At 37.4% G+C, this 26,448-nt stretch overlaps 2 protein-coding genes across 2 annotated transcripts in view; one reads left to right on the top strand and one right to left on the bottom strand.

Moving 5' to 3' along the window:
* The window catches only part of CTNNAL1 (catenin (cadherin-associated protein), alpha-like 1), a gene marked incomplete at its 5' end in the record, with an annotated part of 37,479 nt that extends 14,942 nt beyond the window's left edge, over positions 1-22,537 (top strand). Inside the window, 13 exons of the mRNA XM_009084711.1 lie at positions 720-920; positions 2,790-2,876; positions 6,302-6,460; positions 7,835-7,927; positions 8,241-8,391; positions 14,394-14,431; positions 17,630-17,680; positions 17,775-17,929; positions 18,686-18,734; positions 19,523-19,579; positions 19,694-19,813; positions 22,097-22,180; positions 22,287-22,537. Of these exons, the coding sequence (XP_009082959.1) occupies positions 720-920; positions 2,790-2,876; positions 6,302-6,460; positions 7,835-7,927; positions 8,241-8,391; positions 14,394-14,431; positions 17,630-17,680; positions 17,775-17,929; positions 18,686-18,734; positions 19,523-19,579; positions 19,694-19,813; positions 22,097-22,180; positions 22,287-22,448 (1,407 nt within the window). The remainder of the gene's footprint in view (positions 1-719; positions 921-2,789; positions 2,877-6,301; positions 6,461-7,834; positions 7,928-8,240; positions 8,392-14,393; positions 14,432-17,629; positions 17,681-17,774; positions 17,930-18,685; positions 18,735-19,522; positions 19,580-19,693; positions 19,814-22,096; positions 22,181-22,286) is intronic.
* Positions 22,538-23,676: 1,139 nt separating this feature from the next.
* Positions 23,677-24,956, bottom strand: FAM206A (family with sequence similarity 206, member A; the record flags this gene model as incomplete). The annotated part of the gene is made up of 4 exons (XM_009084712.1): positions 23,677-23,805; positions 23,874-23,943; positions 24,016-24,092; positions 24,827-24,956. Coding segments are annotated over 4 exons (406 nt in total), but the record flags the coding sequence as incomplete, so codon positions are not given.
* Between the last annotated feature and the right edge of the window lie 1,492 nt (positions 24,957-26,448).

Raw genomic sequence — 26,448 nt, 5'->3', positions numbered from 1 at the left:
AGTATAAGCAACTGATAAGACCTTCATTCTAACAGTTGTTGAAGAATTCTTGCTTTATAATTGTTAGCATTTTTAAAACTGCACACAAATATATACATAAAAACATTCAAAAGAGCAAACTGTCATTCAAAGGAAATGTTATGATTTGAAATTGTGTCTTGTAGCTGAGTTGATTTTTCCTCATAAAGGCTTTTCTAAATTTCATGCTCTGTTGGGGACATCTAATGAACAACCATGTCTTACTGCTTTTGAGACTGTCACTTCGATTCGATTTATTTATCTCCCCCCTTTAGAATTCAATTGAAATTTTTGCAGAGTGCCTCGAAGTATTCTGTTTGCTACATACAAATTTTTAGAAAACTACTGAATCAGATGACGTGGATGTGGAAAGCTCAGACTACACTGGAATACACATTTAACTTCTGAATCTTACTGAACTTAAAAACTTTTTATTGACAGACATAGAACAGTGATATATTTGCTGTTATGCCTGATAAATGGCCATTAATTTGCTGATGGCATTATTAATTTAAAAAGTACATCCCAAACCCCAAGCTGGAGGTCTGGACTCAAACAAATTGTTGGACTCATTTGAAAACAAATGAATAATGTAAAAAGGCACTGAAGAGAAAAATAAAAGGATACATCTGCTTTCTGCATTTGCATCACCACTGTATAATCATGTAAATTCTTAAGGAACTGATATGCTTCTTTTTCAGAATAAGGTGGAGGGTCTTCGTGAGAATCTTTATTTTCTCTCAAAAGAGAACCTTTCTACAATGCTGGAAGTTATCCTGGAACATACAGAAGACTTCACAGACTCTGCCTATACCAGTCATGAGCACAGAGAACACATTTTGGAGCTGTCTAAACAGGCTAAAATGGAACTAGAGCAGCTGGTTTCAGTATGGATGCAAGCTGTAAGAGCTTTTTAGCAAAGTAAATCTTTTCACCTCTACTTTGGAAAGAAATTTTTAATGCAGTCTTTCTTCTGGTCTAGGAAGAGAGAACTGACTGTATTCCTCACAGTGAGAGCTGATCAAGGAAGCCACAGTTTGTTCTGTGCTTCTGCAGCTTCCATATGTTCTGTCCTTCCCCTGCCCCAGTGGTATTGCTTCATTGATTATTTGATGGCTAAATTAGGCTACTGATGGCAGTAGACTAATTTTAATGAAGCTCCAAGTGGAAACAAGACACCGAATGGAAGTATCATTGTGCAGTCTTAAACGGTTAGGTCTTTTGGGGCAGTAGTTCAGAGACTTCATTTGTCTTGATCCCATGGCAGTGACCACAGTTTGTTTCTTGTTTTCAACAGAATGTTGAAAATGGTTAAACTATTGGAAAGGAAAACACTCTTAAAAAATTGATGATTTCTTTTAGTCTTGTGGAGCGAGGAAAGAGACACTGAGACCTACAGGCAATTTTTGTTCGTCCTTTTTTACATGATTTAAGTGATGGTAGTTTTTCTTTTTAGAGAAGCATGCTAAGCCTCCCTTCTGTCAATTGTCCTACTTATTCCTTGAAGGTGATAGAAGATACATGCAAAAGGGGGAAGAAAAGCAGAGATGGAAAAAGCAGTTTCTGTTTGTGATGCTGACTTGTTTTCAGTCTTGCTTGTGGGGAAACATATAGCAGAAAATGTTATCAGCACTCTGAAATATGGCAGATGTGTACTAGTATAGGATACTTACTTAACTGAGTATATTACTTACGAGAAAGCATTTTTGTTGTCTTTTGCCTTTTTGAATCAGATACTGCAGTCAAGTGTTCTTCGTGCAGTAGTACAGTTTGAAGGGCATATAACTCTTACTGATAATACAGAATAGTCTTATGACAAACAAGACAGATATAGAATATTAATTGCATAGACTCCCTTAACTAGAGAAAATAAACCTGTGTTTAGCTTGGTGTTGGTGGTTAGCCCTGGTGGGCAGCTGTGTAAGCAATAGCTAATACCACATCCCCATTTTGTCAGCACTGTTTTTGTCACAAATCCAAAGCAGCACCATGCCAGACTGATGAAGAAAATATATTCTATCTCAGCCAAAACCAGGACACCTGGGCATTTCTGAACTCTGTTACTGATGGAAAATGATCACCTGTGAATATTTTACATGCTACATTTCAAGGGATAGGAATGAGAGCCTGGTACCAGATTATGCATATATATGACCTGTGAAAATACTTGGGCGTGCACGTGTGTGCTTATGCATGAAGTATTTTCATTAATTAATAACCCAGCCTAGCTGTGAATAAAGACACAGTAGCAGGTAAAATGGCATCAGCTCACTGAGGTGGCTTTTTAAAGTTTCAGCTCAACAGCTTCCTTGGAGGGTGAATGTTTCCTGAAGGACCTTTTTATAATTGAATATAGACCATTTGGTATAACACTTAGATGGCATTTTATTTTAAAAGGGTGTTTATATCGCAAAAAAAAGCCTTAAACTGTTGTTTTACTTTAGGATGGTTAGAAGATTTTTGGAAGTTATCAAGGTTAAGGAAATCCTTTTCCTGAAAAAAAAGCTCTGTGAGGTTTAGAAATTCCTGTTGAACAGCAGCAGTCGTCAATTAGATTGCATCATTATTGTTTTTAGGTTTGAGTTGGTGATAAATGTTTCTATAAAAGAATTTTTCAAGTAGTGTATACATAGGATGTGCAAATGAAAATATTGCATCTAGAAAGAAAAGGCCACATTTTAAGCTTTCTGAATTAATGACACATGATGTGAAGGTGGGTTTTGCTGGGGGTTTTGTGTAATGGCTTGTTGGTTGCTTTCTTTGGCTTATAGCAAAACCAGAAGACAAAGGATCTCATGGAAGACTTGGAAGTAGCCATTTTAAAAACATGCCAGTGCATGAATGAACTTAAAAGAGAGGTAAGTATAGCTTAAGCAAGATATAAACTGAATAAAAGTTTGTATTTCTTGCTTGTTATATGTGAAGTTGTAAAATTGGGATCCTGTACCTAAAAAGGTCAGTATCTACTTATAGACCAGAGTAGCTAAGTCAGAATTACACCAGGGAGCTAGTATCTTCTCTGTCCTTACTGATTAGAAATCTGTTGGATACATAGGCTCATTGCTAACTGACAAAAACAAAGTGTTTGGAAATAAGTATTATATATATAATCATTACTTTAAATGTAGAAGCAAATTTTCCTTGGGGATGTGTGTATCACTGTTTTAAATACTTTTTCTTGTCGTGTGTGCCTAAATTAATAAATTACATATGCAGTTTGTTTGTACTTAATCTGTTCTACTGATTTCTGTAATGGAAATGTGTTACGACAGTGCCTTATACTTGGGTTTTATTCTCCACAGTTGACAGCTGTGTATGTACCTGTTATAAGTCATGATTCTTTTCCTAAATGCAAGTGTGTTGGGGGTCAGCTGACATACACAGAGGGAATAGCTGCCTCATTTGGTACATGGGATGAACTGTACTTGCTGGTCAGGGTCCTTCCCCATCCTGTTAATGGAAGCATTGCTGCCTTGTCTGTTCCACAGATTTGAGCCAAATACAGAATTACTGGTTTCTGGCAGCTTCCTAAATATGTGAAATCATTCTGTAAGCTTTTCAATTGCTTCAGAATATTGTTCTTTTAAACAGATGGAGAAATGAAGACTAAGAACAGCGAGGGTTTCAGCACTAGGCTTCATAGCAGTGCAAAGATGTTAGGGAAGTATCATAACTTGCTTAGGCTGAACTCTCAGCTGCTTTAAATGGAAAACCTCAACTGCTCAAAAAAGCATGCTACATGTTTTCTATAGAGACAAAATGAGAAATACCATCTTCCAGAGTGTAGTTCCTGCAGCTGTCTTGAAGATTTGAACAGTGCCTTGAACCTATTTTAGTTGCAGTTAAGTGCTCCAAGCTCCTGCTGTCAGGCAGTGTGTTGGGCTTACAGAAAGCAGAGGATACATAATTTGTGCACTTTGATTAACAGTTTGTAATTTGGTCACCATTATATAGGAAGTCAGTAGCAGAGCAATTCCAAAGTGGCATTCAGCTGTTACCCTTTGTGAGTAACATTGTTCCCAGGTGCTGAATGAGGTGGAAGGGTTCCCAAGCAAATTAGGATGTGACTACGTAATTGCATAGATTGTAAAGCCACAGGTGGCTGGAACATGGTATGTGAAAGAAATCATTAATAGCTTATATTTTCTTGCAGCTCCATAAATGTTAATCTTAACACATTACCCTGCCCACAGGTTCATATTTATGAAAATGTCATGCAACAAAGTGTACACACGTAGAACAGTTAAGTTAAAGAATTTTGTCAGGTGATAACAATAGAAAATTACCTTCTGTAAACCAGCTAATAGAGGTGGCATAAAATACAAAATGGTGAGCTACCTGTGCCCTGTGGTGTAGCTCCACATTAAAAGCAATGCAGGTGAAAATGTAGCATGCTGTTTTAGAAATTGTAGAGCAAATTGAGTGGCTGTGGATTACTAAACTAACAAATCCCAAGTTCCCAAATCTTTCTTTGGTGACCTGTAGAGTCAAAAAGCTTGCTTTAGTAAGAGCTGTTTTAAAATGCATGGGATTCATGCTAGACTTAGTTTAGAGTATTGTGTCGTTTTTGTTGTTCTCTATCCAGTGATTGAATTGATCCCAGAGTAGCCATGCTTCTGTACAAGGCTGGGGAGGACTGTCCTGTCAGCCCAACTTGGGGTGCTGCAGTGTATCAGTCAGCAACCAGGATCTCTATTGGTAAAATTCAAGTATTGTGACTCTAATTAAATATGCTTTTGAGAGCCTGAGTGGCTGAGAATACAAGACAGCCTTGTTAAAAGTGGTTCTTTCCCATCTCTGTCTCTTTATGGAAAAAATGAAAGGTATGTTCCTGCCTTGGGATGATTTTCCTGCAAATGATCAGAGACAGCATTAAGTAGAAGTATATTTCTATTTTAGATCAGGATAAAAAGAATCTCTAATGAAAAGGTAATCTCTGTGTAGCCTATATATAAATGAGAATTGCCAGCTCCTACTCCAACATTACAAGCCTTTCAGATATCGTTTCTTCAGAGCTGACTGCATTTCTGAGATTAGTGGTTTGTGCTAATTTTTAATGCCATGTGAGCAACATTATATAAATAGTTTGTAACAGGTTGTCATAGCTGGTTTTTTCCCTCCTCTAAAAAACAGTTGCAGCAGGTTTTGAGGCAATAATTCAGGTGTCTTTCATGAAGTTAAAAAACAAAACCAGAAAAACTTAATTCTGGATGCACAGGAAGTGCTGCTGGGAGAAAGGGGTAAAAATAAGTCCAGTTCAATGCAATTAAAAAACCAACATACTGTTCCAGTAAATATTATCTTCTCTATAGAGTCACTTTCAAGCTCATTGCATTCATAAGAGCTTGAAAAATGCTTTCTCCTTGAACAGCCAAGTTTGTTCTATATTCTGTATTCAGTATACACAGCAAAGTGAGTGCAATATTGCAAGACCAAGAATAGTCTTATGAGCATGAGAGTGCTCTGCTGTTTCTAAAGAGGTTGCTATTTTGGTTTTACCTATTTTTTTAAAATGGGGCTGATTGCTGGGCACAGGTAAACCTGCTGGCTAATCACTAGAACTAGCAGCAGCTGTCATCAAGGAGTCCTTCAGAGCACAATTTCAGCAGATCCATAGGTCTGAAAGTGTGTCTGGGTTTAGGATGTTTGAAGGAGAAGCTTCCTGCTTTTTTGGGAGTGTAGGGAGAGTGAGACTTCTTCAAGACCCATCTTGCAGAAAAGGTGCATTTTGCTTTCCTAAGGCTGTGTCACAAGCTGATTATATTCAAGATTTTCTTTGCATCATTGATCATTCTAATTTCTAATATATTATAGACTCAGATGTTGTGTAGCTTCAGTTTGATTCACAGACTTTAATGTGTGCTCTTTATGAGAAGTGGAGTGCCCATTGTGTCTAGCTTTTGCTGGACTTGGTGACCCACAGATTCATGCACCTGCTTTTTCCCCAGCTGTAACATAATCAGGAAGCAGCAGTGTGATAAGTTCATGTCTTCATTTTACCCAGCTGCTCTTTTGTTTCTCTCCATATTTGATTGTGGGGTTATTGGTTTGGGTTTTTGTGGTTTTTTTTTGAGTGCAGTGGATTTTATCTTTCTACTTTGAATAGTAATTGAAGAAAAGAAAAAACCAGATAATAAACAAGCTGTATATGAGCTTTCATGGCAGTAAATTTTTTGCTTCTTGGAAAAATCAATCTGTCTCTTAAATTTGTTTAACTTGGTACTGGATGAATTGTTTTTCTTTCCATGGTTTATCTCACCTTCTTCTTTTAATGCTACTCAAGGTCCACAGTGCAGCAACATCTTTAGCAGCAGATCTTCTAAAATACCATACGGATCATATGGTTCTTAAAGCATTAAAAATCACAGGAGTAGAAGGAAATCTTGAAGCTGTAGCAGAATATACCTGCAAGCTATCAGAGCAGAAAGAACAACTTGTTGAGGTGAGTTCACAACTGCTTTCATTCTGTAAGATACTTAGAAAATGACTGGCTGGATTTGCATCAATCTGTTCTTTAGGAAGGCATTGGCCTTTGGGTCTAAAATACTGATAAAAAATAGGTTTCTAGATCCCTTTCCTTTAAATTAGCAGATGTCCAGCAACAGCTGAATCCAAATAAACAAGAATGCTGGAAGTAGAAGGTTAAGTTTCTTAATGGACTAATGCATTCATAGTTTTTATGGTTAGTATTCACACATGTGAACAGAGAGAACTTCCAAGTACTGAGACAATGTGGCTCATAGGAGTGGCTGTGGAGGGGATATCTGCCATGTGTACCTTGTCTCACAGGTGAGCAGAGGTACCTGTACCAGTAGGAGACATACAAAGATAGATGACTTTGTTCTGAAACCTGGTGATGCCAGCAACTCTACTTGCATGGTATCTAATATTAATTTCTTTTTAAAATGACAATACCTTATGGGGCTTGAGGATTTATCCCAGGAGTATGAATATGCAGAATGAACACCCTTGAACTCCTGGGACTGGCAGATCAATGCTGTGAATCTTTAATTTCAGCTTTAACGTCCCCTTTACCTGTGACTAATTAGTGGTCCAGTGAGATACTGATTTATTTTGCAGGCAAAACTATGAGGTTAAATAGTATTTGCATGTGAGGCCTCATAGCATTTCTGGTGATGGACAGTGCAGTAAGTTTCGTACGTGCTGTCCCTGTCTTATAGATCCTCTTCAGTCTGAGAACTTCTATGTTCCTTTTCAGTCTGAAGTTCACTCATAATATTAAAAAAACCCCCAAACAAACAAACAAAAAACCCAAATACAAAAAAAACCCACAAAACCCTCCCCAGAAAAACCAACAACCCCCCCCAAAATAAAAAGAAGGATGTTTGCTTACCATGAAAAGAAAGAGTATTACTTCCCTAAACTAATTTGACGCTGATTTGATCAAAGATAATTCAGTCCCCTGAATGATGAAAGCCTAAATTTTCCACATGGTTGCTAATTGCTAAATAAACCTGTTCTGGTGAAGTTATTTATGCTACAGTTTTTCCAAGTTCTATGCGTGTGATTACTTCCAGTTTTACTCAGTCATAAATATGTGAAATGGTTGTTGGTTTATTCATTTATTAAGACTTTTTCTTCTCTTGGTTTTCTATACCTTCTAAGTCAGGAATCAGCCCTGTTTTTACTGTAAATGCTCCCCAAGAAACACCCAGCTGTGTGGTTCCCTGCAGGTTTCTGAAAGGACTGTGAATAGGTTTGTTTGTTTGTGTGTGGTTTTGCATGTACACCCTTGCTCACTTCTAATGAAAGCATATTTTTTTCTGTTCTTTTCATATTTTTAAAAAAAATGTAGATGTGTCGCCTATTGAGGCATGTTTCTGGAACTGAGCCCCTTGAGATTACTTGCATACATGCAGAAGACACCTTTCAGGTTACTGGCCCACAGGTATGTTTAGCTTTCAGCTGGCCACTTCTACTAGACATAACTCAATAAAAATTACTTGTGTGAATTTTTTTTGATACGTAACGTTGAACTGTTCAAAGCATTTCTAAGAAGGAATTACAGTTTAATGCTGGGTGGTAGCTGAAAGGACACACAAGGAAGATAATCAAGCCTGCAAATGTCAGATGAATGCTCTACAAAGACATAATAGTAGCAGTTTAATTTGGTGTTTTGCCTGTGGAGGCATTTGTGAATTCATGTGGAACGCTATGTACTAGGACTTGCAATAATAGCAAACACTTTGTTCTCTGTCCAGATAATTTCTGCTGCAGAAACACTGGCATTGCATCCATCTAGCAAGATTGCAAAAGAAAATCTTGAGGTGTTCTGTGAGGCCTGGGAGTCCCAACTGAGTGACATGTCTTTGCTGTTAAGAGAAATCAATGATGTGTTTGAAGGAAGAAGAGGTAAGAATGCTGTGTAGAAATAGAAAAATGTAGTTTTCAATACACGTAATCTAAAAATTTTAAGTTTGATTTGGCAAATATTGTTTTTTTAAGGGAAGTGTGCACTTAGGTGTTCCACATCCCTTGGGATCTAGGTAGAAATACACAAATCTACTGCTTTTGTATAGATGTCAAATCAGGCTGCTTATTGGATTATTTTTTCAAATAAAAGCAGCCAAAAATTTAAAGGCCTGATTTGTGTAAGATTAGATATTTAAATTTGCACACTGTGATTAGTTCCAGCGAGCTCAAATGGAACCATTCAAGGGACTCAAAAGCATTAGATATAGCTCTTTGCCAATGGTGTCCAAATATTGAGGGTATAGGGCTTCCATTCCATTCATTTTGGTTTGTCTAGGACATATCAGGTCATGACAGTCAAGATGCAACTTGAGTTGTGTGACATGTTTAATTTCCTGTATTTCTGGAGAAGACATATATATGTATATATTCTATACTGTCACCTTGCCTTGTATTCACTTCATAATGTAGTGAATGTAGTTATTTGATTTTTAAACTGCTGTCCTTTCTCCTGGATGGAATCTCTGACGACTCTGCACAATCTTGGGATATTTTCTCTGGTTGGTAAGTTTATTGGTATTTGTACAACATGTAGAAGAGAAGCTTGGAATCTTTCAAAAAAAAAAATTAAATCTGTGTTTACTCTTAGCATAGGGTAATTTACCTTTAAAATGGAGGGCATTCTGTTTTTCATTTTTATCCAACATACTTTTTGTTCAGATGTTGTCTTTAGTGTAGCGTGTCATACTTCTTGCAGCTATGTGTTTGTTTCGGTCTTTAAGGTTTAATTGGATACAGATAGAATGTAATATATAATAATACTGAATGTCTTGTATTTTTAAGAAAATCGCTCAGGTTTAAAAGTTTAGATTTAGTTAAATACAGGGACTTCATTTTTTGTATTCAAGATCCAGAAAAAAGTAAATCCTTATTCAGGTTAGATGACACTTTATCAATGGTACAATACTTCATCTTGCTATTCATGTGAGATCATATTTCATTTTCAGAGTTTGTTTAGTCACTTTAACTTTCTGCCCTTGATTATTTTTTTTGTGTAAGCAGTTCTGCCAGCATTGTGGTGAGCACAGTAACAACCAACCACAGGGTATAGTACCTTAAATTGTTGCTGCTGGTTGCTAGATGAATGTGTGTCTGGACCTGAAGACTTGTAAAAGGAAAACATTTTAAAATTCTGGGTGGGTTTACAGTAGAACAGGTTATTGGGAATTTGAGACTTTTGAGAAAAACATAACTATTATCCTGCTTGTTCTTCCACCTTGGCCTGGAATGCCACATAAAGATGCATAGCAATCACAGGTCATGTTTATGGGCCTTTTAACTTTCAGTGGGGTTTTTGTTTGTTTTGGGAGCCAGGGACATATTCACTTTCTTTCAACATAATATTAAATTTTATAAAATGAGACTTAAATTATGATATTACTCTATTATTAATGTGTTAGAATAAATTTGGAATTTGTAGGGCTGATTATGAAGTACCTTCATATTTTTTCTTGTATTCATACAGTGGTCTAGCAGGGTTGAATGGTAACCTTCTTATGTATTTTTATATATGTATGCATGTGTGTGCATACATATATATATATATATATTATTGTTTTAAAAAGTAATAGGATGAGAATCATGCAGCCATAGCCAAGCATATCCTTGGCTCTCCAGATAAATAGCTCTTGATGTCAGATGCCCAGCATCCTCTGTAGTTAGTAACTTTTTCTTGGGGCTGCTGATGGCAGATAACACATTTGCCTCAAGTGGTACTTTCCACTTTCTTTAAAACTTCACAAGGGCAACCCATTATTGTTGCTTGAAGGAGAGCAAAGAGATGGGTAGGTACTGCTGAGCATGTTGGAGGCTGTTGCTTGTGTGGGCCTGGATGCAGTAAAGATCTTCTCCTGTTTGACATAGCCAGATGAGCCTATTCTGATTAGTGTCTCACATCTCCTCAGTCTTTCTTTTAGCATAAATTATTCCGCTATCACCATTGGTAAGATGCTAAGCATAGCTTGTGTTCTCTATATGGCTTTGGGTGCATTAGGTTTTGTATTGCCAAAATGATGCTTAAGAAATCATGTCTACATTTTCTTTGTCTCATGGCCCAGCCTAGTAAGGGACTTCTCTCTGAGCCTGGATTGGTTGATATTAGCCATCAGTTATCTCCTCAGAAAAAAACTCGGTCTCCTACATCCACGTGTCTTCTACAAAGTTTTCCTCCGTATTGTGGCTAATCTTTTTGTCTTTGCTTGTTTTCTCTTGTTGGACTCCAAAGTGACTCTTGTCATAAAAAGACCCACGGGGTTGAGGAAACTCATCCAAATACCCCCACCTTTTTGTTTCCAGAAAACACCCTAAAGTTTCCTTGCCACTTTCAGCAGGGTTTTTTTTTCTCCTAGAAAACACAACTGGTGACCCAGCAAATAAATTAACCTAAAATATTTGTTTACCAAGAGGCTATAAAAGTGGCATTCACAAAACTTTTGCCTCCAAACACAAAGTTTCACAATGTTTTTGAAGACTTTATTTGTCTTGTAACTCACGATACTTGTCTTAATGTTGAGGTTGGTAAAAGTGTCTTTATTTTACAGACTAAAATGTAACAAGTGCTTTATTTCTAGTAAAATTGTGACTGTGTGTAACAAAAGATAGAGTAAGAAGGTATATATTTTTTTTCTCCTCAGTTTAAAAACTTGTATTTTTGTACTATCAATTTAAATGTTTGGCTTTGTTAGAGAGTTCAGAATACAGCTTAAGATGCAAAAATTGAATGGTGACTAAATGTGCTGGACACATCAAATAAAAGAAGCATTTTTCGGATTACACTAGATTCACTTTGTTTATACTTATTTCTTTATTTTTATGAGCAACTGCATAGCTCCTTATTCAGTATTTTTTCATAAGAGCATATTAGGTGTTTCTCATACTACAGTTCAAAACTCACATGGATAGAGAGCTGGATTTAGCTTGAAAGTTAAGCACTGTTTTACTCAATTTTAATGTAATCACACCAGGTCATGCCCAATTTGGAATGGGTTTATGTTGGGGTGTGGAGTGCACAGGCACTTTGGGGTGGAGGAGGTTGGTGAGCTCAGCACAGCCCAGTAAACCCCTATGTGTATTTTGAAAATATCTCTGCTGTGTGGAACTGTATGGTGAGGTAGAGTTGACCTTCTTTTGCTCAATTCTAGAGCACTTTTTAATCCAGCAGTGAGGAGGCCCATTGTGCACAATGTTAGTGTGGCTTGTCCAGGCTGAGGAGAGTGAAGGGCTCAGTGAGAGGGTAGCTCCTGCCAGCTGGGAGGTTTGATTCTGCCCACGGAAGGATCCTTTTGTTCTCAGAGTGACTAGTTTAGATTTGATACTTAACTTTGAGGCTCTTGTACTTTGAGATGGATCACCTGAGAAAAGTACCTCTCATTGATCCAAGCTGTTGGATGTCAGCCTGTCTCTTTTCTTCTGATGTTTTGCTTTCAACATACTGGAGAAGAATGTGAATAATGCTCTGGTTTTCTCCCTTGTAAGTTGGTCAGAAGTGAATCTTTATGAAGATTACTTCCTTTTCTGCCCTCCTCATTTTTTTTGGCCACTTGATTTGTGAAGAGTTAAAAGGACATGAGGATTTGGGAGGGTCATAGTGGATAAATAAGCAATGGAGATCAGAATTTTAGAGTTAAGAAATTATTTTACTAGAAAGAGGAGTGAAACAGATGTGCAGCAATCCTCTGAGAGGAAGTGACATCAAAAGCAGGATTTGGAAGTTGAAATAGAGCCATTTTAGAGGGAAAAAATATGATTGGAACTGCTGGAAAGCAGAAGGTTGGAACACAGGATGAAATAATAAAAATTAATTTTAAGTGCAAAAAAATATTAGCAAAAACACATTTGGAAAAGCAAAAGCAGACTCAAATAAATAAAAATATTTTCATGTGGCAAAAAGCCTTTTGCTATTATAGCAAAGATCTGAGTTACAAACTAAGGAAATATCTGAAAACATATTTATTTGTATTCTGTTAATGGGATCAAATAGAAGTTCTGTGATTATACTGATGTAATTAAGTATTTTTTGATGAAGTAGGATCATCTCTGACTTGAGTTGTTCTGCTCTTTTGAAAGTCCAGTGAGGTGGGGGTTTGTGTGCATGGGTTTTAGGGTGATTTTTTTAAATGTTCCAAGAAACAAATAGTGATATCCTTCTTCTTAAAATAATGAGCAACTAAACATTGCAAAGCCAAATGATGGGAATTACTTGAAGAGCAAAGGCAGCTTTTTATGTCTTAGTTCTGTTTGCCACCTCTTTGCATTTGGTTTCCATAATTCTGAACGCCTAATGAATAATTAATACTCTGCCTTGTGTGTGTGAGTAGTGTGTCCTCTCAGCATGCATTTGTACTCCATTTGTTCTGTCAGGACTTTGTGTTTGAATTTTTATTTTTTAACATGGTACAACAAGTTTTTACATAGCTACAAGGAGATCTTCTATGCTGCAGCATTTTAAAATTATAAGCTAGTTTTTGTTCTTGGTGTGTCTTGCAATGCTTCCTTACATGCCCTTTACCTCATATTTCGATATATAGTATGTTTTGAGTCACTTGTAATTTGTATCAGTCTTCAGGGAGAAATCTTGCTTTATATATGTTTGGGCAATTAATATCTGCATTTTGAAAAAAATTAGTTAGGCAGCTCATGCCCTGATAACTCAGTCATCTTATGCAAAACTGGGTAGGGGAAGAAAGAGGTGATCTTACAAAGGAAGGTTACATTTTTCATACTTGTCAAGAGGGTTGCTGGACATTTGTCAGCATGCTAAAATTTTGGTTTTAGGAGTCTGTTGCTGTGACGTGGAGCCCATGATCTTTCTGTGGTGTCAGGAGATAAAGGGCATACTTTCAAAATATCATGAATGCACAAAAGAACTGTGTTCCGAGGACTGAGAACGGAACTTCTCTAGGATCTGATACAAGAGGAGGAGGTAGCAATTGTAGGGGGGTTGTTGCTTGTACTTTGTTGAGATGCATCATCTCTATGTGAACCTGGTACTGACATCCAGTATAGTAGCCATTGGGGTTTTTTTGGAGTAAAATCTATTTCTTACTATCTCTTAAGTTTTTTATTTATATATTTTATTTTGGTTTAGCAGACTTTCCTTTCTTGAGTCTATTGCAATAAATGTAAGTCTTCATAGATAATTAAGTCTTCTGGTAACTGAACCTATAATCTTAGGCTGTTAGCTCAGGCACTGTTTCTCCTTGCCAATAATGTCTTCTTATCAACTTTCAGGTAACACCTAAAAGGATTTATTTTTTTTTTCTCAATTTGGTTTGCTCAGACTTGGAATATCTGAGGCTCCTAGCAATATAAGAAACAATTCTATAAGTGTGTAAAATGCTGTAGAACCTTTTGCTTTATAAAATATAGTACACATGGGATACAAATAGTACAGTACAACATGAGGGTTTTATTGACATTTCTAAGAAAAACCTGCCTAGGTATTTCTCACTAGTGGCATTGTCTGCTCCAAATTTTAGACCATCCAACCCATGCCAAAAAAAGCCTTACCTGGAGCTACCATTTTATGTTCTATACTTTGAAGAAAATGAGTGCATGTAGCTACTGAGTCATTGGAGAGAGTTTCTTTACTCTCTTGTGGAATATGTGCTGGGGACTAGAAATATTATTGAGGGAAATTGTTCAGAGAAGCTTTCTTAACTGCCAGTTGCTGAGAGCTAAAATCTGAACAGTACAGAGCTCTTGGCCTGTCTGTCTGAAAGCATGAGACAGAGCATCTTCTGCAATACTCAGAGAGGAGGAATTACAGGTAAGTAATTTGCTTTTATAGTACTGCCACTTAAGGAAGGATGAAGTAAGGCATTTGATCCTATCAATTAAAATCTACATACAAATTTTGGTGTAAACCTGTGTGTTCTTCATAGGAGAGAAGCGTGTCTACCTCTCACTGCCCAGACCAGGGGTAAGTTGCTTTTGGGTTTGCTGTATTTATATCTGCTGTTATCTCTTTGACTTCTTTCTGTGTCACAACTTGATGAGGACATAGCATAGTCCCCATAGTAACATGTCTCCTGACTGGATGACTGACAGTAAAATGTCAAACTTTGTTATTCATTTAATAAACTGACAAACAGACTGAAAATTAGGGTAACTAGTTACATAATATGCTTTAATCACTTTGGTTGTCCATGAACTTTAGTTCCTGTTAATTAATATGACTTTTTTTTTACCACATACACAACTGTCATGCTATATAATAAAGAAGTCAATTGATACAATTAAAACACTGCAACATACTGAAAATTTAAAAAAGTCAGATTACCAAGGCTAGCATTGTTGCCAGAATTGACCTGTTTGGAACAAAGGGACAAAGACCTCTTGCAGGCTCTTCAAATAACAGGTTCTTGTTTCCTTCCTTGATCTTAACTGTGTTTAATGTAGAGAAAATAGTTACAGCAAATATCCAGATTTAGTTGTGAGGTAATTAATATCCTTAGCTGATTATAATTGATATTACATTGTTTCTGAGAGCATCTCTGTGTTAGGAAACGTCCTAAGCTTTGTTAGTATCACGTAATCAGTCATCTTTTCATGGGTAGGAAAAAGGGAAGGAATGTTCTTAGAAGGTACAGTAAGCTCTCTAGCTTGTTTCTTTTTCTCCTTGCTTTCTGTCCTTAGCCCTGTACTGTTGAGAATCCTGTCTCCATGTCTGTGTTGTGCAATTCTACAACTTCAAACACAATACTACTCTGACCCTTAATGAAAGGAGAAAAACTTCTACATTATAAATTCAATCTGCAGATTTAAATAGAATATAATGTTAGGCTTCATGAGCACAGCTGAATTTCACGGTTACAGAGCTAAATATTGAAGCTGGAAATAGACTGTTTTGGTGACTTTTGATAGGGTTTTTGTCCCTCACCAGTTTGACTAAGCTACAAAGCTTCTAGACTTGAGCCAAAATTTAAAGAAGAGATGTTTGAAATCAGATTCCCACTTATTAATTCATACACCTTTTAAAATACTTTCAATAAAAGCTCTGTGCCCAGGATTTAAACAGTTCTCCATTGTTACTGTTTGAAAGGTTGCTGCTGCCTTTTGAGTTTTGCAAGATGCATAGTTATGATAAATACAGTTTGAAAGTAGACAGGAAATGTCTATTACACTAATTTATAGTGTATTACATTAATTGTGTATTACATTAATATATAAGACAGCAGAGTTTCTTCACAGATTAATTTCTTTGCCTAACCGGTGCACTAAGCTTTGGAACTGCCTCTCTTCCCAGTGCTGTTACTCTCAGTACTGCCTCTTCTCCCCCTGCTGCCATCACAGAGGTTTGCTGTGCCTGGCTAACACCCGCACTGTCCCTGCACAGAGCCACACTGCTCCTGCTGATCTAATTAGTTCACATATTTTGTTACATCTGTTTAATTGGCACTGTGCTGTTTGATGCTAATGAGTGGCATCCTAGACCATGCTGTAGCCAAGGACCAGAGCAGCAGTGATGATTTATGTGTGCTTAATGCATGGCTAAGTTTTTCTTTAATATTAGGTGTCAAATAACATTTTAAAACCAGAATAACTTATCTGATTTTTATCAATTCTGCTATTCAAATAATGTGACTGAACACTAGAATGGAGAAAACCACAGATCTGACAAACATTCTGAGGTTTTAGTTATTTGTGGATAGAATAACTTAGCTGTGCTAGAGTGTTGATTTTTCTTGAATATCCTTCACTCTGCAGCTTAAATATTTGCCATACCTTCTAGCCCAAAATTTATGTTTACATGCAGATCCAGTTTGGCTTTGTCCTCTTTTGTTTTTTGTTGTTTTTTTTTTTAAGACTCTGCCTTAAAACCAGCATTTCTTAAATTGGGCTTCTAATATACAATATGGGCAAACCTAAGTCACAATTAGGACTATCAGTTCTTACCCTTTGTGCTAAATCTTTCGATATGAGATCAGCATTTCTGATACATAGGCAGAATTACAGTGTCTAATCTGGGTAGACATTAATAAGATTCAGAATATTTAAACATTCTGGGATGGGAAAAGAGAAATGACATGAAAGCTAAACCGAACAGCAAATTGCATTAGGAATTTCAACAGCAGTACTTTGCTTTTGCTCAAACTCTTGAAGGGAGAGATGGAATTGACACCTGGAGATTGTTTCTGATGCTGTTCACAGTGAACAGTACTTCCCCTCTCCCCCCCAAGCATTACTGAGCTTAAATTTCCCTAGTGAATAGCAGCAGCTTTTTTCAGATTCTGTCTTGCGCTCTTATCATCCAGCCTCCTCTAGTGTCTCACACCTCCCCAAGTTATGACACCAACTTTGTACTTGCCACCTCTCTGCAGTCCAGTGCAATTTCTGAACGTGGGCTGTGGCTCCCATGTCTGTTTATTTTTGCTGTCTTTGCACAGTGGTAACAGCAGCACATGAAGTTAAAGCCAGGAACTGCAACTAAATGTGAAACAAATGATGTATTGCTGTGTAAGTGTATTACACAGTTGGCAGGTGCTGCCTTACCAGGTAGTTCACTCACATCAGTACCACTAATTACTGTTTAATCTGAGCCAATATTTGGCCTGCAGCCAGACTGGTATTTTTGATAGTTCATGACTTCAATAACAGAAGGAAATGCATGGAAAGAACAAAGGATCAGTTTTTGTTTCCAGCTGTGTCAACAAAGCAACACAATAAAATGAGCTACAAAACATCACACTGGCATTTCCATGGGTTGTGGCCTCCATCAGCTTCTTACTAGCCAAATCAATTTCCAAGTCAATTATATCGGTATCATATTTGGTGGAAAAATCAGTGCAGGTTCAAGATTGTTTAGTCCTGAGTATTATTGAGGATTTAGAGGGTAAGGGCAAGAGATTGCACTGCATTAGGAAGTGGAGTCCGAGGACTATGAAGAGGTGTTTTCCTTGAAATTTCAGGGCATCTACAAGGCACAGATGCTGTTTGCACATGCCATTTCAGGTGGACAGATCAGAACAGGTTCTCAGTTTCTACTGAGAAGTTTCTTTGAACCACTGGAACACTCTTGCAAAGTCACCTTCTGAGTATAGAGCCACCTCTTATGATTTGTTAGTAAAATAATTACTAATTGCTTTTATTTAAAAATATTATTTTTTGTTTGAAACAGAAGCATAATGCAAATCTGAAAGCATTAAAGCCAGTCAAACTAGATACTGAGGTAAGATGCCATCATTTTAGTAAAAAAAATTTTTAAATATATCTTGTCTGAAGAGTATGTTTTCAAGTGCCATAAATATGGTTACCACTTACAGGAACAGGCAAAAATTGCAAAACTTGGATTAGAATTGCATCTGCTCACATCTGATATGGATTCTGAGACAGAGAAATGGGAGGATCAGGAGAATGAGATTGTGCAACATGGACAAGGCATGTCAAGTATGGCCTACTCCATGTATTTATTTACCAGGTAATCACACTGTATATGGTGAATTTTGATGGGAAGAAGAGCATTAACAGTGTTGATAAGAAATAAAACCGTGTCATTTTCAAAATATAATTGAGTCACATTCAGAAAGGAACTTTGATTTTATCCTTAAGCTTTATAAATTTTTGTAAATTTCTAAGCAGTTTAGTAATTTAATTAGGGATTTTTAACAGGCTAAACACGTTTTGTTGCAGCACATCTATTTAAATATCTCTTGGATATGGGAAACCTTTTAAGAAGTATGTTAATAAATACTTGGAAAATTAAGGTAATGATGAGAGCACAGCTATATAACTGTAAATGAGAATTACTGATCTTTGCTGTAGTGAAAAGTGTTGTTCTGAAACTTGCCCGTACAATGTCAGCTTTGTTGCTTGAAGAATTTAGGTGTTTATTGGTTTCTTTTATAAGAGTTGAGATTTTTTTTCTTACCTGGTAGTCCAATAATACTCAGTATGCCAGACATGGGCTTCTATTCTTGTTCAGTTTATGAGAACTGAGCCATTGCTAATTCCCCAGCAGTGCTCTAGCTATTGACGTGTTTGTATAATATTTTGAAATGCAGTTCCTGTAGGAAGTTATTGTTGTGCCTAGTATCTTCTAAAAGAGTGATATTTTACAGTTCAGTGGTGTGAACTGTAAAATGTGCAGTGGTGAAAGTGTAACTTTTGCAAGTAGCAGGCAAAATAATCTGCAGTCTATACATGGCATTTTTTCTGCTTTTGTTATTTCCTACAGAGGAGAAGGACTTCTGAAAACTACTCAAGATTTATTTCATCAAGCAGAGGTAATGTGCTTTTAAAAAAAGACAGAAGTAGGCACTCTGAGTGAAGGCTAAATTGGAACTTAAGTCTCTGATTCCTTACACATAAGTACAGTGTACCATGAATTGACTGGCAGCTGTAGGTTTTAAGCAGCCTAACTCTGGGATATACTTTCTGAAAGTAGTAGCTTCAGACAGCATTCCTTACACTGATAGATTCCAGTTAGGAGGAGGAATAGCAAACTGGTATTATGGCAAATACAATGGACTTCAATACATTAGTAGTACTCATGGTGTCACTTAGCTCAGTGCCTGATAGTGTTAACAGATACTCGATCCTAGTCTAAGCAACAGTATTTTCTTGGGAGAGAAAGAAGATGTAAACATTTGCATAATGCAAACAAAAGACAAGGGGCCAAATGAAGGAATGTGTGGGCTGTTATTTCCAAGATGCATGTCTGTGTTTAACAGGAGACTGGTTACCTTTGACAGGACAATAAACACACATGGCTGGTGTCATCTACCCACAGAATGCTTGTGAGCTGCCACGTAATTGGAAGTGGGGGGTGTTGTACATAAAGGCAAAGCCTTTAAACTTCACTTATCTGGGAAAATGGCAGTTTGTAGTGTAGCTCGTTATTTCAGAAGTCACCACAAACTGCTGACTTATGAATTGTAAGTGCATACAACTATTACAAATATTTCCTGGTACCCTCTTACTTTATAGCACACTATTTATGCGAACAACAAGGAAAAAGAGCCTGATCATCTGTTGTGGTTCATTTCATTACATGCTTTTTCTCCCCTTTCAGATTTTTGCTACAGAGGGCACAAAGCTTGCTTCAGCCCTTCATGCCTTTTCTGATCAGGTGATGTATGACCTCTAAAACAATATTCAGCTTATGACACTAGTGATACTGCCATTAACTTAAAACCACTCTGTGTAAAAGACTCCAATATTATCTTCCTGAATCACGTTTCAGGTACACAATGATGACAAGCCTTTGCTTCTGTTGGAGGCTGAAAAACTGATTTCTATGTGCAAGCAGCTCCAGATAACAGCTAAAGCTTCTGCTCAGGGTAAAAGTGCTACATTTACAAAGGTAAGTTAAAAATTACATATATGTTCCTGAAAGTAAGGCCTAACTGGTTCTGAAATACAGTAACTTACTAATTAATGCTCCTGTTAAAATATGTAACAGTTCATGACAGCTGAACTTCTTGGATTGACAGAGGACCATAAAAATTAATAAGTACAAAATTTTGTGCTGTTGTGCAAGCATTTTTTTTCTGCTGTGCAGTATGTCATTGTTGTTGTTCCCTGTGTAGGAGAGGAATTAAAGTACTGTTTTACACCTAACACCTTTTGAGATGCTGATGTGCAAAGCATAGAGGAAGAACAGGAAGAACTGTTGCCCTTGCTGACAATGTTCTGTCTCTTGGGAGACATGATAACTGTCATCCAAGCCATTTACTCTCCTGTCTTGTCTCAGGAAGGGAGTTTCTCCAGCATAGGTGCTACTGTCTTCTAGCTTTTTTTTTTTCCCCCCACTATCAGAGAAGGGCTTCAGGGAAGTTTATCCTTACCTGACCCTCTCCTTCATGATGAGTTTGATAGGAGGCAAAATATGGTACCATAATACACACCCAGCACACATGGAAGCTTGTCAGTGGATCGCTTGGATAGTATTACTCTACAGGCTTATGTGAACTTTTTTTTTTAGGGAGCACAGATACCCAGTTTTTGTGTAACTGGCCCAGTGGACACAGACATATATCTAATATTAATGTTTTAAGGAAGTTTTCCTACCCTAAGCTTAGCAACTTGAGAGTCTAAGAGTCTTTAGAGTCTAAGAATAAGTAATAGGATTTTTTTCTTTCCTATTATTAAAAGTACTGAAGTTACTGTTTGGGTTTTGGATTTCACTCTTAGTGAAAGAGTTTACAGAAATATTTCCCAAGACAATGATGTTCCTGGACTGCTTTTAAAAAAATAAAAAGGCAGGAGGTATCCATAGGCTTCCACTACTTTATATTGTTTTTTACTGCTGACGTCTTTTTTAAAAGGACTTCTTTTTATCAACATGTCCCTCTCCTTACCCACTACATAAAGAGAGGTACTGGAATTTTACATGCTGCAAATTAGAATTTTCAGCAGAATAATACAAGATGGAGTAATACTGAATATAATTATACTGTAATCCACTAGAATTTAATTCAGAGAAATAGGAACGGTAATTTAAGTGTACCTCACTACAGGCTTCAGTGATCAAAATTTAAATTAAAGTATTTCCACCACTGTAATAATTTTTCTGTTGTTATTGATGCTTAACATGTATGTACCAAGTACCAAACTGCAGACTCTACTACTGAAACACATGCTTGCTTCTCAATAGGTAGTTTCCTGGAGACTGCCCAGAGTTTCTTCTGATAATATTCATATTTTTATACATAACTTTCATGGCAGCTACATGTGTATTTTTGTCATTGTTACTACAAAAAGTAGATGCACAAACCTGAGCATCTACTTTTTGGATGATATGGAGATCAGGCTTCACAAAGAACTTGAAGTATCCCTGACAGAAGAATGATCAATGTGAGTGAGACCATTTCTGTGCACCTGGATGTTTGTTTCCAGTGAGCTATGGAAAAGATGTCAGTTTTACAGCAGGGACTGAGACTGGCAAAAGCATTCAAGCCACTCAAAACCAAACTAAGCACCTTGGGGTTACTGCTGAGTTTGTTTTACACTCTCTAAACTTAAGTGGGAACTCCAGTCTGTCACTACAGCAGTACTAATAGGCTCTCTAATGAATGTTTGTTGAGGACCCAGACTTGTTGACCCATGGTGTTAGATTTGAGGCATAAACTCAAATGCTTGAAGATTTAAGCTAACTTTTAGTGTAACTCAGATCAAAGTAAAGCTTGGATTGATGCATGGCTTTCTAAATCATGCTGACAGGACATAAAACATAAAGGAAAAATATGAAGAATTGTAATAAATCAGATAGTAGGAGCTCCTTTCCAACAGACTTTTATTACTGTTTAATATTATATTATTATTAGTTCAGCCTCTTGGGCTGTGTGTCATTCCCTTCTCCATCATAGCTCAAGTCTTGGCTTAACAGAAGAGATGCTCTTGCTTTACACATACTGTATAGAGAAATAAAAAAAAGATGTAGGCAAAACTTTTTCGATTAGAGGGATTTAAGAAGGACAAATATTACTTATTCAAGCTCAAAGTAGATTACCATCTCATGCTGAAAACAGCTAACTGCCAAACAGAAGTAATGAGTCGTCTTACTCTACTATTACTGCTATCCTTGTAGTAGTACTACTAATACTCTACTAGTACTACTTACTCTACTATTAATTGTCTTATTTAGGTCGATGCATGCATTCTGAAAACAAGGAATGTGATGACTCTATTATGCCAACTCCTTCCACTTTGCTGCAAATTACTGAGAAAGGTGAGTACTTGGTTTATCTGCACTATTTTGAAGTTTTGGGGTTGGTTTGGTTGGGTTTTTTTGTTTGGCTGGTTTTAAGAAATCTTTGTTTTATATATATACACAGAACAAAGCAGGAAATGGCTGCCTTAAACCTGCTCCACCATGGAAAGAAGACAAAATACGAAGTGGTACAAATGCACATACTCCAGAAAGGAGAGCGGAGACGTTCGGCATCAAGTCTTTAGAAAATCATGTAACAAACATGACATTTTTAGAGAGCAAGTAAACATAGCACTGAGAGATGCAGGAGCTCCCATTTGAAAATAACACTTCCTGAATTTTCAATATTGCTTTCATTTGTGGAAAGTCAAACCAGGTTAATTTGAAATGAAACTGTTGACCTTTGTCACATCTAATAGATGTCCCATTACTTAGCCATTACAATACCAACTAGTCTAATAGTTCTGTATTTTTATAATGTGAATGCCTTTCCTGTGCTCACTATTGCTACCGATCTTGTAATTAATGCTTATGAATGTCTTAATGGATGTTTCAACCCAAAGATGCTGCTAATAGACATTTTATGTAATGAACCCTGTGCTGCATATGCTCTATGTAACACTACTGTTGAAGTCTGTAAACTCATCTCTGGCCTATTTCAGTCTATGTATTTGATAGAACAGAATCAGGAATATGGTCTGAAAGGTTGTGGCCTCAAGCACTGAAATGTTATCTTAGTTACAAGTTATACCTGCAGTGAAGTAGTTCTAGGGAAAAAACCCTATTTCAGTAGCTGCACCCCTAAATTTTAAATCTTGATTCATCTTTACGAAGGTGTATTTCTAAGTGATCAATGGTCTTGACTCAAACCCTTTTTCTTTGACCCTATTTGTAGCTGGCAGTTGTTTCTTTTTTTTTTATTAAAACTTAGTGAGCAGAATTTGAGTTGCATGTAGAACCACTGAAGGTCTTATGCAGACTTTATGTTAGACATTTAAAATTTAAGGAAATAGATACTGATTATTTCAAACTTCTGTACAAAGGGCATTATTTGACTTCAGGATGCCATGAAAATACAAGCTGGTGTGAAATACCTATTTTCAAGTTTATCTGCTCTTTGTACGTAGGCTTCTGTTGCATTTTTATTTTCAATTCACCTCTGTCAAACTCCATATTGTATTAGTTTAGCTAAATTAAGTGATAGCTAAATCATACAGTTTCTCTGTATGTGTTATGCTTGCATTAAGCAGAAGCAAAGCTGATTGTGGAACATAAATACTCTCCAACATGCCATTCTGTGCTTACTTTAAGAACTTGTAGTGCTAGAATTCAGAGAAAGAGTACGGATATTTTAAGACACAAACTCTTTGAACTGGTTTATTCTTGTAGGAATCAAGAAGTTTACTTCCACTTTTAAAAACAGGCACTAGGCCTTTGCATACCACAAGACTCACAGTGTACAATAAAAGTAGCTTATTTAGTATCAAATGCAGCTGATAAGTGTGTAATTGATTTCATGAAGAAGAATTACGGCGTTTCAACAACACTTCCTCGTACTCCTTCTGTGTCAGAAGTCCTTGAGTTATGCTCTTGCTTTCTTCAAATTTGGGTAGAACCACTGCGATGTACCCTTCAGTCGATGGCTAAAAAGAGAGACTGAAGTCAACAGTGAAATAAAAGTTAGAAAATAAAAAGCAAGAAAGTGTCTTACCTTTTCTTGCAGAATAGTGGGATTGCTAAGAATGTTTTCATTCACTTCTATCAGCCGCCCCCGTATACAACTGCAAAAGTGTTAGGACTCAGCAGACATGCTTGGGGATGTCAAGGGAAGAAGAAAAAGGGAAATGCCTTACCTGTAAATGGTGTATTCTTCTCCATCTGATGAAGATATCCTACACAGAGGGGCAAGTTCTGTTAAAAACTGAGCTCCCTGCATTTAGAAAACAAATAAAAACATACATATATACGTACAGTTTTAATTACACAGGGCTTTTTAAAGTCTTGCTGGCAGCAACATGAGTTTGTAAGCTCAAAAAGCAAGGATGTGTGATACAGGTCGTTGCAAGTTACAGAGCTGTGCCTCGCTACAGAGGGGAAGATGCCAAGTTAGTTATGTGCACATACCCAAGAGAAGCTTGTTAAGAGTTTGCAAGTTTAGTCATAATTAAGTTTCTTGCAGAACAGGCAGACTTGTAGTTTGATCAGATTAAAAATCAGGGGCCAGAGGTGAGAAACAGCATTGCTGATCTCAGTATAAGCTGGTTAAACTACTTCACACTCAAAAACCCACCATGAAACACACAGAATTGGCCCATCTGCTGTCTAAATCTGCTTGAGAAAAACAACAGTGTCCAGATCCTTGGCATTTTTCTGGAATCAATTTGCTGTTTTCTCAGGGATGTTTATGTCCCTCCATATACTATGAAAGTGTTAACCTGGGTTTAGACAAGACTGGAAACCACCAGTGCTGTAGGAGCACTGCAAGACCCTGGCTGGGACAGGCAGATAGGCACCTCTGGAGGAAGTCTAAAGTCTTCAGCTGTAGAGGGGCTGGTTTAAAATAAAATACAAAAGTAACCTGCTGAGTTTCTATCTGAGAAAGGACAAAGTCTCCAGCAATGTGAGAGATAAAAATGAACAACTAATGAAATCAAAAAGCCTTACCCTTTTTGACTTCCCAGAAACCTTATTCTGGAGTCTGCTACAGTTGGCACTGATTTGGTAATTAATGCTTTTAATTGTTTTCCCACTTTGAAGAAGAGGATGGGCTTCTGCCAAGGTGATGACACAGATTCTACAAAAATGAAATACAATTATTACACTGTACTGGCAAGAAGCCACACTTGTGTGTTCTAAGCAAGCTCCACAACCTTCTCTGCCTCTTACTTGACATCTGCTGTACCAAACCGGATGGATATTGCATTCTGACCTAAAACAACTCCCACAGGAGCTGCTTCATTTTGAGATACTAGACTGGATCGTCAAAAGGACAACTTCTTACTTAAACAGAACCACTGCTTTTACATAGGCCAGAGCTGTTCTATCTCTGTAGTACCCCATGGGAGCATACTGGGTTCACTTGTCAGCTGATAGCTGAAGTAGATACTCAAGATGAACAAGTAAAACACTACACTTTTGTCACAAAATGTAATACAAGGCAGTGTTTCTTAGAACAGCTAAAGGCCATTGTGGTGAAAAGTTTCAGCAGATGAGTCCTTCGGTGATCTGGGCTTCAGTTAACGTGGTGCTTGCACTTCATCTTTTTCTAAAGGAGGGTTATTTCTTGCCACAAAACTGAACAGTTTGAGAGAAGCTATAGAGACTTGGCCTGACTTCATCCCTGGGCTAGAATCTAGCATGTCTGATGCACAAACATAGAGAGCCCAGAACTTGCCAATAAAAAAAGAGAGATGAAGCTGTTCTGTTTAAGAGTATAAAACCTGAAGCAAAGATCAGAATTAACAGCACAGTAACTGCATAGAAAACCAGGGCACAGAATCAGATCTTTCCCAGTGGATGCTGCATCCCTCTCCCTGCACTCCTCCTGGGGAGTGCTGGCTGTGCAGCTCCCGCAAGAGGGAGCTGGATCCTGGCGAATGCGTTCAGCATGCCCCAGCAGCAGAGCTACCTCCTCTTCACCCCAGCCTCTTTCTAAGGGGAAGGTGACGTATCATCTATTTCAGCTGTCGTGTTGGAGTTGAGACCTGGCAAAACAAGAAATCAACAGACAATTTTGCACTGCCTGTGGAAGCTGCTGTGGAAGCTAAGGGCTATTTAGGAATTCAAAGTAGTAAAACAGACTTCCTAGACATTTGAACAAATTTTAATTTCCCTTCCCCCACATGAACAGGATTTAAAATGTTGATTATATCAGACAGCTGAGACTAGTAACTACATATTTAATATTTAGCACAAATGTAAGGGTGTCCTTTCTTGCTGTTGCTGTCACAGCTGTTATTCCCAGGTACTCTGGTTGCTGTTTTGAGAGAATAAGAACTGCATGAAACAGCCCCAGAGAAAGCCCAGCTCCAAAGGCCACAGAGAGGTGATGGTTCTCTCCTGTGCCATGCTCTGAATCCTTAATAGGAGCAGGCAACCCACTGTGAACAACAAACACAGTCTCACCTTCCCTCAACACATGAGCCATTGGCACTACCAGTTTTTGTGCAGACAAGAAAGTTCTGTCTTTCCCTCTGGGACTAAACACCTCAGAAACACTCCCAATACCCCAACAGGCTGCAGAGGGGGAGGTAAGGTATATTAAGAGACTCCAAATCAGGCACAGG

The sequence above is a fragment of the Acanthisitta chloris genome, unplaced genomic scaffold (genome assembly GCF_000695815.1).
Source record: "Acanthisitta chloris isolate BGI_N310 unplaced genomic scaffold, ASM69581v1 scaffold3921, whole genome shotgun sequence".
Taxonomy (NCBI): Eukaryota; Metazoa; Chordata; class Aves; order Passeriformes; family Acanthisittidae; genus Acanthisitta; species Acanthisitta chloris.
This window is presented reverse-complemented; position numbering and strand designations above follow the sequence as displayed.